This window comes from Bacillus rossius, chromosome 1 (genome assembly GCF_032445375.1).
Source record: "Bacillus rossius redtenbacheri isolate Brsri chromosome 1, Brsri_v3, whole genome shotgun sequence".
NCBI lineage: Eukaryota > Metazoa > Arthropoda > Insecta > Phasmatodea > Bacillidae > Bacillus > Bacillus rossius.
The window spans coordinates 39,122,012-39,139,379 of record NC_086330.1 but is presented as its reverse complement, the minus strand read 5'-3'; the positions used below and the strand labels follow the sequence as shown (position 1 = coordinate 39,139,379).

At 33.5% G+C, this 17,368-nt stretch overlaps 1 protein-coding gene across 1 annotated transcript; it reads left to right on the top strand.

The window, feature by feature from the left end:
• The first annotated feature begins 14,707 nt into the window (after positions 1-14,707).
• Positions 14,708-17,368, top strand: LOC134542644 (pro-resilin-like). Its single transcript, XM_063387460.1, has 3 exons — positions 14,708-14,713; positions 15,605-15,745; positions 17,108-17,368. The coding sequence occupies exons 1-3, from the start codon at positions 14,708-14,710 to the stop codon at positions 17,366-17,368; spliced, it is 408 nt and encodes a 135-aa protein (XP_063243530.1).

Below are 17,368 nucleotides of genomic sequence, written 5' to 3'. Positions count from 1 at the left end.
TGACCACTACAAAAGTGATATTGCGCGCATACCACTTAACCATTGGGGGTACAAATGATTACTTTTATCACAAATAATGACATTGCAAAAAAATCAACACTCACTTATAAATAAGATTTAAGTTTCTGTAGTTTTCAAATCATTACTATTTAATAATATTCCTAATAGCAAAGTAGGTACCTCAAGAAATAATATGTCATTTTTTTTTCTAATCTATATAAACGAAAAATATTCACCCCAAATAATACTTATGTAATTAACTGAAATTAAAACAAGACTAAGATAGTAACCCGAGGATAAATTTTGTATTTTATTTATTAACACCACAAATGAATCCGAATATTTTATGAGTTGAATTTTATACCAAAATATGATAGCAAATATATTATGTTTGAATTCTCAAATAAAGAAAATTAAAATGTATTTTTTTAGTTCCATAAATATAGCTTTCTAAATAACTTGAGTAATTTTGTATTTTTTAATTATGATTGAAGTGTTCTTGTAAACTTGGAAATACCGTGAAACCCAATCAGAATATTAATATATATATATATATATCAATTCAGTGTCCTGATGTTTTTTTCCAGTGAACTCTTCACCAAGTCAACCGATTTCGATGAAAATTGGCATTTATGTGTAATTTTTTCCAACTTGAGAGATGGGAAAGTTTTTATTTCGATTAATGGTCTTAATAATTTATAATGAATAATAAATAATAAATAACCGATCGCCATGGATAACAAAAAATCATAGGTCATTAAAATACAAACAGTAATTGTGTGACATTTCTCTATGTCCAACACACTGTCATATAGCACTGTCATATAGTTTGCTTTAACTCGCAGACAATAAAGCTCCATGTGTTTAGCCCGGGCAACGCCGGGTACTGCAGCTAGTGTTAATATGAAATAACTGAACATTACGGGAAAGAAATATACTTAAAAATAATGATTTTGTATATAATGTTAGTTATTTTTATTTCAGATATTTATTTCGCTGAATCCACGTGCTGAAACTCCAATATGGTGCACGTTATGGTAATTGTTTTTTAAGTTTTGAGATTTACTGAGAATTTCTGTTCACATTAATATTCCTTATCAGAGAAGCCTTTTCTATTGATGTATTTAAGCATATTTAGAACTAAAATGCTGGTAGAATTCATCTTTGTCAAATAAATGCTTTCTAAAACCTTTCCGGGCAAATAAGTAAAACAAATACATTTTATTACTTATGACAATCGTAACTTTGTTGTATTGCTAACCTGTACACAGTTAATTCGCTTTATTGTTTTGATATAATATGATAACAATTTGGTATTATTCAAATTGGTCATTTGAATTCATTTTTTCTAATCATTCAAACACCGTTTAAATTATTTAACTGGGAAAATCACTAAATATTTAAGAGGTGAAATAAAACCAAGTATTTAAAATAAATACATAATATTAATACATAATATAAAACTTTCGTCACACTTATTTTGATATTCGCAGAAAAATTTGAACTTCTTGTATACTTAATAAAAATATTTTTTTTAGGAACTTTGCAAATAATAATACTACCTTATTAACAAGTAAAATTGTTTGTTTCACAAAATTTTAATAGAATGTTTGGTGGGAAGAACGTAATAATTACGGACAAGCGTTGGCTGTGATCTGCGACCACCAGTTGCGTAATGTATACCTCACGACGTTTATGAACTGCATGGCCGCTTTCTTACTGTTAATATAGCGTTAAGTACGACGGTATCGTAAGCCACTAAGAGGTTAACTGAAGTCAACTGTAGTTTGTTATGTAACTTAACCAGTTGTGTGCTAATAACAAATTACATCTTGGAGAGGGTGTTTCAGTATAAAAACCAGAGTTTGAACATTGCAAGTCAACATTCTCATTTCATCTCTCACAAGAACACAATCATCCCAACAGTATGAAGGTAAGAAGAGAATAAAGTAAAGTTAAAATTCTCGTTCATTTTTCTTGGTACAGTGCTGCTTAAAAAATGTAATCCATATCTCGGTGGTTTTAAACAAAATCCCATATACCGCAAGTGGCCACATATTGATAAAACTGTCAAGTTGAAGAGTATTTATTGTTTAGGATTTATATATTTATAGTGAGAATGGTTATACCAAATTTTTTGTTTTGTGTGGGTTTTAAAAAGTGAAAATTTATTTATGTTTACTTCATTTTGTTCTTAATTGCTAAAATGATCTTAAAACATTAACTAAGGAATTATATCTTAATAAATAACTATTAATATAATAATTCAAGCCATCACAATGAAACAGATAATCATGATTAGAATTATTGTATTAATATAATCTTGTAAAGGTTGCATAAATTTATGTTTAATATCGCACCATGTAAAAAAATAACTTATGAAAAAAATATTTGCTTCAAATAATTCACAGTAGATTAGTCTTTTTCACATATTTGACAGAATTTTTGACATTAAACTTATATTGTCTTTATAATAACACATAATGTGTGGTGAATATTTCTAATATTCTTTTATAATCATGTCCTATAAATTAAGAACTTAAAATTCACTGCATTCATTTTATAATCCGGTGTTAAATAAATGTTTTGTTTCTTATGTATATATTTATTTGGTTCTGCAAAATAAATGTTCAGTCGCAAGTAGAAATTGCCAAATTACTGTTAATTTTTATTTTAATAAATATGGGGTTTATTGCCTTCGGAATCATAAAAATAATTTGTATGTAGGCTATCAAAAATTCATGCTGTAAGTTATTATTTTTACTATTTGGATAAGTCGTAATAAATATAAAAAAATAATATTATTTAGTGATAGCCTCACATTTACATAAGGGTAAAAAAAACATACATTAATAGTTTGCAATTTTCTTTAACAAAGGAAACATTTCAAAATGCAGAATAAATAATAATTGGATTAAAAAAGTAATTAGATATCCATATGTATTTTCACCTGAAACCATGTGATTCATAAAACTAAATTCATATCGTTCTTCGAGAGAATGTCCACCACAGAATTTTTCCGATAAAATCCACTTTGCAACCCAATGAATGATGTACAGATATAGCAAAACCTTTTTTTTTTTAGTACGCTGTTTTTGAAAGTTGTGAATGCTACTAAATATATTTTGGTGTTTTTCTTTTCACAACATTTTAAACTATAAACAAGATTTAATTTTCATATTTCAAAATAGTAAAAAAAAAACGAAAATTAAAGCTTCATGTATTTATTTCATTTAAATAAAGTTTTATGTTTAAAATGAAGCTATGAAGTTTGTTGGGAGTGTGTTCAAGACACTTTTGATTATTCATGTGCTTTTGTTTCGGGAAAGCAATCATGGCTGCAGGCTTCTCGGATCGAACCCCTCTGGATAGTTCGTTGTTTTTTCCGCAGGTCCTGCTGCTCGGGCTGGCCTCCATGGTGGCCGCTGTGAGCGCTGACGTCAGCTACCTGCCACCATCCAGGGACAGCGCTCCTGCTGCCGGCTACCCCAGCGGCGGCGGCGGTGGCGGCTACCCCAGCGGCGGCGGCGGCGGCGGCTACCCGAGCGGTCGCCCGAGCTACGGCGCGCCCCAGGCGGACGAGAACAACGTGAGTACAGCCCATGCGGCGTTACTCATGCGATAATCGCCTTCAAAACAAATACTCAACAAGGTTGCGATACGTATGTAATCGTCATTCGTGAGTTCTCTCTGTGATTTTATAAATTATTTCAAATCAGAATGAAATTTTGGTTAAAACATTAGGAACCTAAACAAAAACTAAATAATAAAATAATCTCTACTATTTTTCTATTAGTACAAAACTATAAAACTCAAAAACTGCCGTTCTTATTTACTTTAAATTTAAAAAGTTTATCTATTAACTCCAAGATATCTATTTTTTATTATGTTTATGTTAAAAAAAAATTGTTTCGCCCATGGTAGCTATAAACGTAGGATGTTCTTGAGTTATAAATTGCTAAGTTTTGGTACTTGGTCATTAAAGTAAAATAAAAATGTACTTTTAAATATAATCATAAATACAACTTTAGTAAACATATTAATAAACAATAAGTGGCCATTTTTCTCAGTAAATAGCTTGCGTAAATCATCATGCTCGTGTGTATACATTTGCGAGCACACCAAGTATTGAAATATTATTATTATTCACTTAATGTACCCGTTAAAAATCCTTTGTCCAGGGCCCGGCGAAGTACGAGTTCTCGTACGAGGTGCAGGATGCCCCGTCGGGCAACGACTTCGGCCACAAGGAGAGCCGCGACGGAGACGTCGCCAGGGGCTCGTACCACGTGAGGCTGCCCGACGGCCGCAACGAGGTCGTCAACTACATCGCGGACCAGGGAGGGTACCAGCCCCAGGTCAATTTCGAGGGCGAGGCCAAGTACGGGCCGCCGGGCGGCAGGCCATCAGCGGACACCGGGGCGGGCGGGTACAGATACTAGCGGTACCCAGTACAGATACTACTAGCCTCCGCCCGACACTCGTCACGTCGTATCGCCTGTCGCCGTCGCTTCAGCTGTCATCCTCCACTGAGTCATGGCTTCGCGCTTCGATTCGGGCTGGGAAGCTTCGCAGCTGCTCGCCACAGCCACACGGATCTCTTCGAAGACTGTCAAATGTACCTTCATTTTGTGTTCGTTCACTGCATGAAAATTTTATTATTTATTTATTTATTCGTATTTGTGCTGGAAACGTATTAAAAACTTTAAATTGAAACTTGTCATATTTTTATTTAAAATTTTTTTTTCTCGTATAATGTGGATTTGGTATAATTTTCTGCCTTTTAATATTTATGATACTTTTTCTTATTAATTTAGTGTACTGTGTTCGATATCCTTGACTCCTCTTAGGAAGTCGAAAAATATAATAATTATTTGCGAATATATTACAATTTTGCAAATTTGTGTTAGAGTAAACACCACGAAGGAATTTACATTCAAATATATACATTAATGTTTTATTCGAATGGTTATCAATGTAAAAGTCTATGCCGTGATGTATACTACTTAAAATTTTACGGTAATTTATAGGTAAAAGAATGGTTGATTAAATAAATGATCAATTTATAAACGAAACATTAAAAAAAATCCCTTTCGGCACGGCCTATAGGCGTAGGTATAATTCGAAGTACCTATTTATTTTGGCAACATTTTGGAAACTTCTATAAACTTCTGGAACATTTTAAGAACTTTATATACATAATAATTATATTCTCCATATTACAAAATGATCGAATAAATATTTGCCTATTTTCCATGCAGCGAAAATATTACGTAACTATATGTTAACTCAATGTATCCAGCATTCAATAGTTCACAACGAACGCAGAATTGAATAACTTAGAATGAATTTCATATTATATGCCAACCGAGGTAATTATTTAATATTTTTGACATAAAATTTTTTCATTCCTTGCACTAATAACATGGTCGTATAAAAATTTGTTTTGCTGCAAGGTTTAAGATAAGATGGTTTAAAATAAGTTCAAATGAAATTGATACCAAGAAAGAAAATTATTATTTTAAATTTCAAACCATGTTTTTACTGTAATAATTAGTTTCTTCAAAACATTTTTTCAGCCAAAGTTTTAGATAAAGTTTAGAATAAATAGAATAAAATATAATGGATATGATATTATATCTATTTTAAAAAGTAATGATTATTTTTACTTTCAAACATTGTTATTTACACCCTTTGAAGTAATGGTTGGGTAAACAAAAATTATTTTGATAATTGTTTTAGTTAATATTGAGAAAGTTAAATAAAATTAAGAATGTATTCGATAGTGTACCAGGTAGGAAAGTGTTATTTATTTTCTCATTCCAACCCCAAGTTTTTATTCAACCCCTTGCAATAATGGTTTCTGTTACCAAAAATTGTTTTAAACAACAGTTGTATAAAATACTTTTACATTTACAAACAATTTGAGCTGATTTGATAGTGTGCCTACTAAGGGAATTATGATTTTTCTTTTGTTATTCAACACGTTTTAATCCAGTTTTATCCCATGCAGTCATGGTGGTTCATATAAAATATGATATTAGACAAAAGTTGTAGATAATAATTCAGGTTTAACAATAAATTGTAACCAATTTGTTAGTGTACATGGTAAGGAAACTCTGATTTTTTTTTAAATTCTACACTTCTTTTTTTTAAACCTCTGCAGCAATAGTTCATCTTATCAAAAATTCTTTCAGACAAAAGTTGTAGATAAAATTTATACATCTTACAAACAATTTGAACGGATTCGATTGTGGCTTTACTAAGGAAGTTATATTTTTTTTACTTAAAACTGTTGTTTTTTCCACATCTTATAATCATATTTCGTTGTATGGAAAATTATTTCAGCAGAAAGTTTTAGAAAATATTTATACGCTTTACAATCAATTTGAACTGATTTAATAGTGTATATATTAAGGGAGTTATGCTTCTTTTTTGATTTCAACACCTGTTATTTTCAACCCTTTGCAGTAATGGTTTGTCATATAAAAAATACTTTTGGACGAAACGTTGTATATAATTTTAAGGTTTTACAATAAAAAGGAATTGATTTAAAAGTGTAAAAGGATCGGATTTTTAGAATTACTTTTAAATTTACGCCCCTTTTAAAACCCTTCCAGCAATGGTTTGTCTTATCAAAAGTTGTTTGAGACAAAAGTTTTAGATTAACATTATAAGTTTTACAAAAAATCGAACGGATTTGATAGTGTACCTGCTAAGGGAGTTAGGATTTCTTTAAAAATACCACCTTTAATTTTTCATCCACTCGCAGCAATGGTTCATAAAATCAAAAATTGTTTCAAACAAAAGTTTTAGATAAAAATTTTAAGATTAATACAAAATTGGTACGTATTCGATTTTGTGCCTACGCAAGGAGTTATGATTTTTTTGTCCTCCGACCCTTGATTTTTCAACCCCTTGCAGTTATGTTTGGTCGTATAAAAAACTTATTTATATAAAAGATTTTCGTATTTCTCCTACAAGTTACAATACTTCAAACGGATGTGATATTTTCCATATTATGGGAGTTGAAGCGATTTTTCTGATTTTAAAATATACTTTCCCCATTTCTATCACTTTGGTCGGATACTGTCCATTAACGAACTCGACCGAGATTGTCCACTAATAGATTTTATGTTTCAGTTTGGAAGTGATTAGTGAAAAACTGCCATAGTTATTGTGTCCACAAAATTGTGATATATGTACTTTTGTGTTTAAGATGGTTTTGGGGTCTATGGAGCATGAAAAGAAAAACCATATAAAATTCCCATCATGGTAACGGCTACAATATGTAGATAGTATTTCTTTGAAACCTACCTTAAATGCCTTTTGGCTCAATCTACTGGTGCAAGAAGGACGGAAGCCCACAAGACCTCACGGGAGGCCACCACATAAATACAACTTTTTATACCTGTGTAAATATTATATAAAATTATGGAAAATTCCTGAAAGTTAATGTAGGTTATAAAGAAAGCATCTTATACACATAAGTTTTCCTCGAATGTGTAAAAGGAATAGTTCAAGATTTTTTTTTGAAAATTTTATGCAGCTAAAATATAAAGAGTATTTTTATTGAATGTTACCATAATTATTATATATTTTATAAAATATAATGATAAGAATCACATGGAATGAGCTTGACGTTGGCATAGCACAGGTAGGTAGGTTGTATGCTCTGCCGCAAATATAAAAAATTAATGACAATAAACTAACAAGATACTTATTTAAGTTCACTTTTAAACAAACATGTTACCCCCAGTGAAACGGTTTGAAGTAAAAAATAATAATAAACAGAAAATAAAAATAAGATTTTAAATGTGAACAACAAATATTAACTAGCTTTATAGTGCGTTTCCAAAGGAATAAATGATTTTTAAGCCTTAACTGCTTAATTTTATATCATTGGAAAAAATAAATTTTTCAGTGTTATAAAACGTTCCCCATTCATATTGCGTTCATCCGATTTTCTTCATTAGTTAATTCAACTGTAATATTCAATCTATATTTTATCTCTTAGTTTTGAAGTAATTTCTTTTTAATGCCAACACTATCTTGTCCATAATAGTTTTACACAGAGAGATATGTAAATAAACGTTTTATTTGATGATGGTTTTTGTACATGAGATACCATGAAAATAAAATCTATGTTAACATTTTTTGATTAGACAGTAGCTAGAGTCAACGAGGCAGTAGATAGAGTCGACGATGCAGCATTAAAAACCCTGCTTACCAAAATATTCAATGTCTTAACCATATAGAAGTGAAAGTTACATTTTTTAATAACAGTACAGATGTGTGTTATTTTCGTGGAAAGTGCGTTACTTGTAGTATAGAAAAGAATGTCCTGGCACTGGGTTTCGGCTGTTGTGAGTGTTGCCGACCGAGTTCTGACGTCACATCCATCACTGACGTCACGGCGGCCATCTTGGATGACCTTGACCTTTTGACTTTGATGTTGGTCAAGGTCAAGGTTAAAGTTCAAGGCTAATGTCATAGTTCAAGGTCAAAGGTCAAGTTCAAGGTCAAAGTTCAAGCTCAAGATCAAAGTTCAAGGTCAACAGTCGAGGTCAAAAGTATGGTGTACAAAAAATTACACTGACATGGTGTAAGATCACTCTATCAGACGAAAACAAGACTGTGGCCTCCAGCGGACGAAGACAAGATGGCGGACATGATATCATACCAGCTGACAATATATACCTTGGTATTGGTGGTGGGAGGTCAGTCTGTAGGTGGCTTCCGGGGAGGAAGGATCTGTCGTTTTTTTTTTGCTCTTACGGGGTTCGAACCAAAGACGGGAATCGATATATACAATCAGTATATGATAAGTTATTTTTTGATGAATTTTGAACTTTTTTCAATAAAATCGGATCATAAATAAAGATCTTCAAGATGGATTCCATAACGATAATTGATACAGTGGTGACATAATTCAAAATATCAGGTGTGGCGTGAGTAATTTTTATTACTTTTTATTGAGAAGTTTTTAAATATATTAATAAATTAGTGGTTTACTCTCACTGGAAATCGAACCGAGGACCGAAAACGTTTAAGTAACTAAACATTTGAAGTAGGCCTAAGCAATTTGTAAAATAATTATTGGAATTTTTTTCGAATTTCTAGCATTAAAATTACGAATTTTCAAAATGGTGGCCGTAACGAAACATTCAACATTTATAGTATCCAATATGGTGGACCTAACGAAAAGTGTAATGATGACAACCTACTCATCCAGGATGATGTGCATAACTAAACATGCAACATTTATATGATGCAAGATGGCGACCATAACGATATGTGCAACGGTGGTTTTTAAGTAATGTTTTATTAAATTTTAATTCATTTTTTTATTTGAAATATTTTCTATTAAAATCGGATAAAAATTACTCATTTTCAAGATGGCGGACATGATATCATACTAGATAATTATATATACATTGGCATAAGTGGTGGGAGGTCAGTCGGCTGGTGGCTTCCGTGGAGGAAGGGCCTGATGTCATTTTTTTTGACCTCGCCGGGTTCGAACCAAGGTCTCCGAGCTCAATGGTGTAAGTTAATTTAAATTATATTTTATTAAATTTTTATTATTAAATTCGATTGATTATTTTTTATAAATGTTAGCATATTTTCATTAAAATCGGATAATAAATAAAGATTTTCAAGATGGCGGCCATAACGAAACATGCAATGGTGACATCATAATTCAAAATGGCGGAAAACAAAATGACGGAATGTTCGAGAAAACAAAATGGCAGCAATAACGTCATCCAAGATGGTGGATCCAAGATGACCGTCAAGGTCATCCAAAATGGCCGCCATGACATCAGATATGGACGTGACGTCAGAGAACGGCCGGCACCACTCACCACACCCGGAACCCAGTACCAGGACATTCTTTCCTATACTACTTGTGTTTTTAAATGTACATATTTTTTCTTTACGAATGCGCGTCTTTGACAATGAATGTGCGTGCAATATGTGGGTTCTTTTCTTAGAATATATGTCCAAAATGTGCGTGCCTTTGTTTTATAAATGCGCGTCCTATGTTGTGATAATATCCAAACAAACTGGTCGACAGGTTAAGACTTATAGGCTACTTGCTTCTAGAAATAACAAAACATTATCTAACACTAAGGAAACATGAACTAAAATTAATGTACTAAAAGTTTCAAGATATATATCTACGATGAATGATTTGTATTACCTTTACTACGGAAAATAAAATAAAAATAATATTTTAATTTAAATTAATAAACTTTTTTCTCGCAATCTGATTTCTAGCTTGAGAGTTCTATGATTTGTAACTTCAGGATGAAAAAATCGCCTATATGATTAAAAAATGGAGCACAATAATAAATCCGTTCAAGCCATTAGGACCAGTAAGAACAAGGTGCAATTAAAATCAGTTGTATGGCAAAATTAGAGAAGTTGGAGCCAAAATAAGTTGGAGCATTTGGAGCAGCTAGAGCCATTGTAACCAGTTGGAGCAATTGTAGACTGTTTGAGCAATTTTTACTATTGTAGCTAGATGGAGCCTGACCCAATAGCATCCTGTAGATCGTAATATATCTATCATATCATATCCTGCCGACCGTAACCTATCATATACATACATAAAATCGATTCCTTGTGACCGTATCCTATCCAGCCAATCGTATCCTGTTGATTGTATTCTACCGTATCCTACCGAGTTGAATGTGTGTCTAACTAAATGTAATACTTTTCCTTAAATGTGCGTTGTCAAGTCTGTAGTCAGAAATAAAGATTTAATGGTTCAGAACTTCTTAGTATTGTAGTAACCGTAAAACATATTTTAGGGTTTCTTGGTCCTATAGTTAGCGTAAAACATGCTTCGTTAGCCGTTCTATATGTTTGTAATAAGTATATACATCTGTAGGTCTGGCAGTTCGGATAGTCTTGTCTTATCTGCTTTAAATAGGCCATTGTATTATTGAAAGGAATGCCAAATATTGAAAAAGAAGGCCTTGAGGTATCGAGGCGCTTGGCCTATATGATTGTATTTGACACTCTAATATTTATTTAGTCGGTCAGTTCTCTTGTATAATGTCTTTTTACGTTGTGAGGAAAAAATTAATTAATAATTTTAAGGTTTAATTACTCTAAGCATTGACAAATAATCGAACCAAGGACGGAAATAATGTAATTAATCAATAATATTCTAGATTTTTTTAATTTTTAGAAATTTTCCCATGGTTTTAGGGTAATAATTACAGATTTGCGAAATGGCGACGAATATTACAGCTTACTGGCAACTGGTAGAAACGAAATGTAAGCTGCTTTGAGAACTTTGCACCAAATTTAATCAAAAAGTATTTTCAGGCTAAACTTACCTTTTTCGCAACAGCCAAGGATCGAAGCAAGGACAGTAATCGATCGAATCAATCACTGTATTAATAGGAACATTTTTTAACATGATTATTTGAATTGTTCTGTATTTTAGGTTGATAATTACAGATTTTAAAAATGGTGGCCATTATGACCGACAAGGGGACGGATGCTACAGCAGTCTGGTGATTGATAATAATGAACTTGAGCGGTTAAAATAAATAAACAAATATTGCAGCAGCGCATTCTAGTGACAATGTATACAATGCATTACCCTAGCGCTTCCAGTAGCTGTGTACTCTAGTAGACAATTGCACAATACGTGATACTAGCGCTTCTAGTAGCAAGTATTTAAACCAAAGAAGTTGGCTCGGTCTCCATCTAGTGCTACTATTATTCCTTTATGTAAAAAAATACAAGTCCGAATATGTGATAGTTTTATATAACTAACATATTTAATTCTCAGTCTAGTACATGTCTCGATGGTCGAGTGGTTAAAGGAGTATGTTTTACATACCATAGATCCGAGCTGTCATGGTTCGAATCACTTCGCCTGAAATTTAATTTGTATAAAAAATTAAACTTTATTGTCAATAACGGTCATAAAGCCACTGATAGGTAATCGAACATCGACCTTACGTGCATAAGTCAGACCGATGCTGCCGCACTCTAGGAACAAACAACAGAAACAAAGATTGTGAGCATTACGTGATCCAAGATGACATTTTCCAGAAAAAAACATGATGGGGCTGTGACATCATAATCTAAAATAGCAGATTCTAAAATGGCGGAATCTTATATGGTGGCCTGGATAAAGGTCAAGGTCAAATTTCAAGGTCATCCAAGATGAGAAAGCTTGATATCGGACCTACATTTCTATACTTTATAAAAACCCATAGACACACATACACACCAACATATTCAAACACACAGTTTATTTCCGAATAGTTTTGAAAACCGCTGCAGGTGATTCCTTATGAGGAAATAAGTCCAATACATGATTATTTTTTTTACTTTTTCCTTAAAATGAATATTAAAGGGCTCACCCGCCCTTATAAATTTGTGTATTTATTTAACCGAGATTATGTACATATTAAAATGTTTACTCAATATTATTACCCTTCAGTAATAAATCTTGTGTGCAACCCCTTTTACACGTAGTTTATCTTACAGTATTAAGTTTTAATCGATTTTTAGTGAAATTACACTTACAAGTACATCGTAATTGACAACAAACATTTTAGAACATTCTTAGGTAAGCCATTTTTACGAAATGCGCACACGTGTGTCAAATACTAAATTTCGTTGGCCAGACAAATAGGCAAAACACAATACACATAGGTGGTGGAACACGGAGGTGGTAAAGTAGTGAATAGGCAGAAGGACAACAAATTCAAGGGACCAAATTTAATCTGAACTCTCAGGAGCTCATTCAGCGAATATACGTCTCTGCGAATAGCACATGTATGTCAGTCAATGTCGCGGTGATGCTAATTCTTCATTTGATTGTCGTGGTCGAACTTTCAAACGCTTCTAGTGAATAGTGAGAATATTTTTTATGTTGTGATTGTTCATAGTTATTTCATTAAAATATTTTAAAAGAAATTTGTAATATCGTTTGTTCGTATTGTGTTAATTATACATTTATTTTCCCTAGGTGATGTTATAATTCATAACTTTTGTACTCACTTTATCAGGTATAATATGATGATTGCTATATTTATCCTTAAGGTTTATTTACATCAAAACCTCGCGAATAATTAAGTTCTGTCATGACGCAATGAGAGTTTATGAAAATATCATGCTAGGGAATTAACAGTAAATATTGACAGGGATAGCGTTGATATGCGAATTAAATTGACGTGCAGAAACATACAGACTCCATACCCAGTTATACTCTATACAGTTTATGCATCTATTTCAAATGCCAGACATTAGGAAACAGAAATCCTAGAAATAAAACCCAAGAGTAAAAATCACTCATCACTCTTAACAGTCCTCATATCACAATATTACTAAAACTCACAAAAAACCATCTATCTTACTGAAGGTTGAAACAATGAAAATAAAAGTTATAAATAACCAAATTAGTTGGTATACTCTAACAAATCCATTGAAACAACTTAGTACCTATACCATAACAATGGTTTACTTTAACAACCATTAGTATGATAAGTTTTCAATCTGTTCCTAATGTGAACAGCATGAATAAGCAAAGAAGCTTTAAATGTAACAATTATGTCTGCACTGATACCAAAAACAACAAAACCTAAAAAAATCACAAACTTTATCAACTATGCCTTAGTCACTTAATCAAAAATACTTTGAGAATTACAGCTTAGAACTTCGTCCTAGCTAGTGGCCACCATGATATAAGTTTATATGACATTTTTAAGCCAAAAAATTACATAAATGTAAACAGTAAGATAGAACATAGTTGATAGAGAAAATAGTAAGCTTTGCCTTTCCAAACCACTCGCCAGTTATATTAAAGTTTTATGAGCGCATTCTCGCGTATAAATTGTCAAGAATGGAATATTGAATGAAGTTGAAACGGCCATATCAGTGCTGAGAGGTCTACCAAAAGTAGGTAGAAGATCCTTCTTATTATATAAATATAAGTGTGGCTAAGATTAATTATTAGGTATTAAAAAATGTTTAATGTATTGTAAACATAAATTTTACATTTCAAATAATAGCAGGAGAAAATGTCAGGTAAAAGCAGAAATTACTTATTTGACATATATTCATAATAAATTATTTGTACCAACATTTAGTTTATCAGTGTATTGGACGTTACAATAAATAAATAAAGTACTGCTGAAAAATAAAGTATGCGCAATAACATTGTGCAAATCTTTTCTTAAAATACAATCTGATGCCAACTAATATTATTTTAAAGAAAATAAATTTCAAGTTTATTTTACACGCAGCTAGTTAAAACAAATAAGGTTCAGTTTCAATGCAACTTAGCTGAAAGTTCGATTTGTAGCGTGGCTGACTCGCCCGAGACGGACTCGGTTACTCAACGGCAAGAGTGGCGACAAGCGACCAGAAATTGCGCTGCATGCACCGCAGACGATACTTACGTGGCATCCTCCCGTCTGCCTACCATGTTCTCGACACTGTCATTATCGCGTTGAGTACATAACAAGCCGCTAACTGAATTCAAACGTTTTTTTACCCCTTCCTTCCACCGGGTAATTCAGCGAGAGAGGATTTGCTAACGTGAAATTACGGACTGGACAATTCAGCCCCCGTAATGTGCACCGCGCCTCGGTATAAAAACGACCGTGCAACCCTCTGTCAGTCATCACTTCCATTTGCTCTGACATTGCCAGAACACCAGCATTACACCACTATGAAGGTACGTGCAGATTTTTTGGAGAGATCACTGCAGGGAATAAAATGTGTTGTCTTTAGACGATAGAGGTGGCTGATTGGTCACATCGCTCACCTCCCACCAAGGTGACTCGGTTCAACTCCCGATGGGCGTCGAAATGTTCGCAAACGGGAGATGTGGCGGACGGTGCCCTGAGCCAGTAGGTTTTTTCGGGGTACTCCCGTTTCCCTCCCATGCATTCCATCAATACACCATTCACATCTCAATGCACTTCGTCGTCTGTAACTAGCTTGGTATCGACGAGGCGTTAAGCCCTAGTTCATGCACTCCCGCTCTAAATTAAAAACTAGCGTTTACCCGCGGCTTCGCTCGCTAGCTAGAGTACCCGTTCTTCGCTACGGCAATCTGCAGGCGGAACACAATCGCACTGCTCATTATTCACGCCCCTCCTCGCGGGTGCGCTACTGTCGTTGCAAAAGCTCTTGCCACGGATACGCAGAAGGCATCGAGAATGCAAAAAAAGCCCGTAGCCATAGATACGAAGAAAGCATCAACACTGAAATGGTGACATTTAATTAATAATTAAATTCTGCTTTATGGGTGATTTTATCGAAATCTCACCTAGACAGTGACCTTCCTCGTTTTTTTAAGGTAAAGTTTTCAAAATTTCATTGAGATCAGAGCAAAACTTTCATGGTGATCGGTTGAACGGTTTAGAAGTTGATGCGCTGCAGCGCCATCTAGCAGCGAGTTACAAAAAAAATCCTTATCCGTGAAAAAAAAAAAACACTTTGATATGCCAATTTTTCATGGCGATCGGACAAACGGTGTTGGAGTTTATCAACGTCATACATAACGACAACCTTTATATATATATATAAAGGATTTTGACAGTGAAGGTCTTATGTCCCGCAGGTCGCACTGATCACCCTCGCCTGTCTGGTGGCCGCCGTGAGCGCTGATGTCAGCTACCTGCCGCCGGCGAGGGACAGCGCTGCCGGAGGCTACCCCAGTGGTCGCCCGGGCTACGGGGCCCAGGCAGATGAAGAAAACAATGTGAGTGGCCCGCGAATGAGCCGTAGTTGCATTTCGTTCACTACGAACCCCAAATACTAGACAAAAAAAAAACCGATACCGGATGGTAAGGACTTTTTTTTTTTCTTGTCATCTCTGCAGACTTAACCCAAGAGAATTAAATTTAAAGACTGCATCCAGTGAGAAACTAACCGTGAAAACAAAAGTATATCATAATTAATTATTTCAACGCTTACAAAATCTAGTTCATCAAATTCTTTACGCACTGTTTCAGATAATTTTGCATTTTTACACTTTAAAGTTAACAGAAAGTACTTTGCTGGCTAGGAAAATGACAATCGTTACATTTTTACAAAAAATATAGATTACAATATCCCTCAAAGTGAAAGGACGGGAGCGATTAGTCCTTTCCTGAATAGCGATTCTGTAATGATTTATGCAACTACTCGGGAGCTCAACAATATATATATATATATCCTCTGTAAAATATTTTCTTTAAGCATTGGAGTCATTAAGGAGATATACAGAAAAGTAAAACATCAAAAAGTTTACAAAAACTGAACTGTTAACATAACTAAGATTAAGGATTTTTTAAGTGTATAAAAGACAATTTATTAGTGAATTTTATCGTATTTAAATTTATAAAGTGTATGTGTACGGCTAATTGAATGCATTTGTATAATTCTTCAAAACATTCTTTTTTCAGCTAAAGGGTATCTTAATGGCACTTGGCAATATGGCCTTTTAACATGCAAGCATACGAGGAAGAACGTTAAAATTTATGATATTAATGAAAACAAAACCATAATTTTTTTATTCTTTTTTGCTGGTTTTCAAACAAATTCTCATGAATGAAAAACAAGTCACTTCGAGTTGACATACAATTTCATATCAACACTTGAAAGAGTAAATTATCCATGAAATTTAATTCCATGCTTGATTATATGTTTTATTAAAATAAATATTTAAAATATATTAAATGGCAAAAATTTCAGTGATTTATTTCGTAAGTTTATCAAAGCAATAAATTATTACTGCTAATGTGAGCAAATTTCACAATAGGTATGATATATAGTTCTTAAAAATGTAAGAAAATTAAGTAATCAATTTCAAAACACTTTAACTGAAACAAAAATCACAATAAAACATCAGGTGAACATCAAAATTTATTTATATTAAAACCTTTAAGTATTTGGAATTTGGAAAATTGTAATCAGCAAGCGTGTTTAATTTAAATATACATCTAAGTTGATGTATTTAGAAATATGTTTAAATTTCATATAATTATACTAAATTACCTCATTTTTCTTCATCAAGAAGCATATTAAAATGGTTAAAAAAAAGTATACTTTTAAAAAAATTTATATTTGTAATTATTTTTAGGGCCCGGCTAAGTACGAGTTCTCGTACGAGGTGAAGGACGCCCCTTCGGGCAACGACTTCGGCCACAAGGAGAGCCGCGACGGAGACGTCGTGAACGGCGCGTACTACGTCGCGCTGCCCGACGGCCGCACCCAGTTCGTCGAGTACGTGGCGGACCAGGCAGGGTACCGGCCCCAGGTCACGTACCAGGGCGAGGCCAAGTACGGGCCGCCCGCCGGCGGGCCATCAGCGGACACCGGGGTGGGCGGGTACAGATACTAG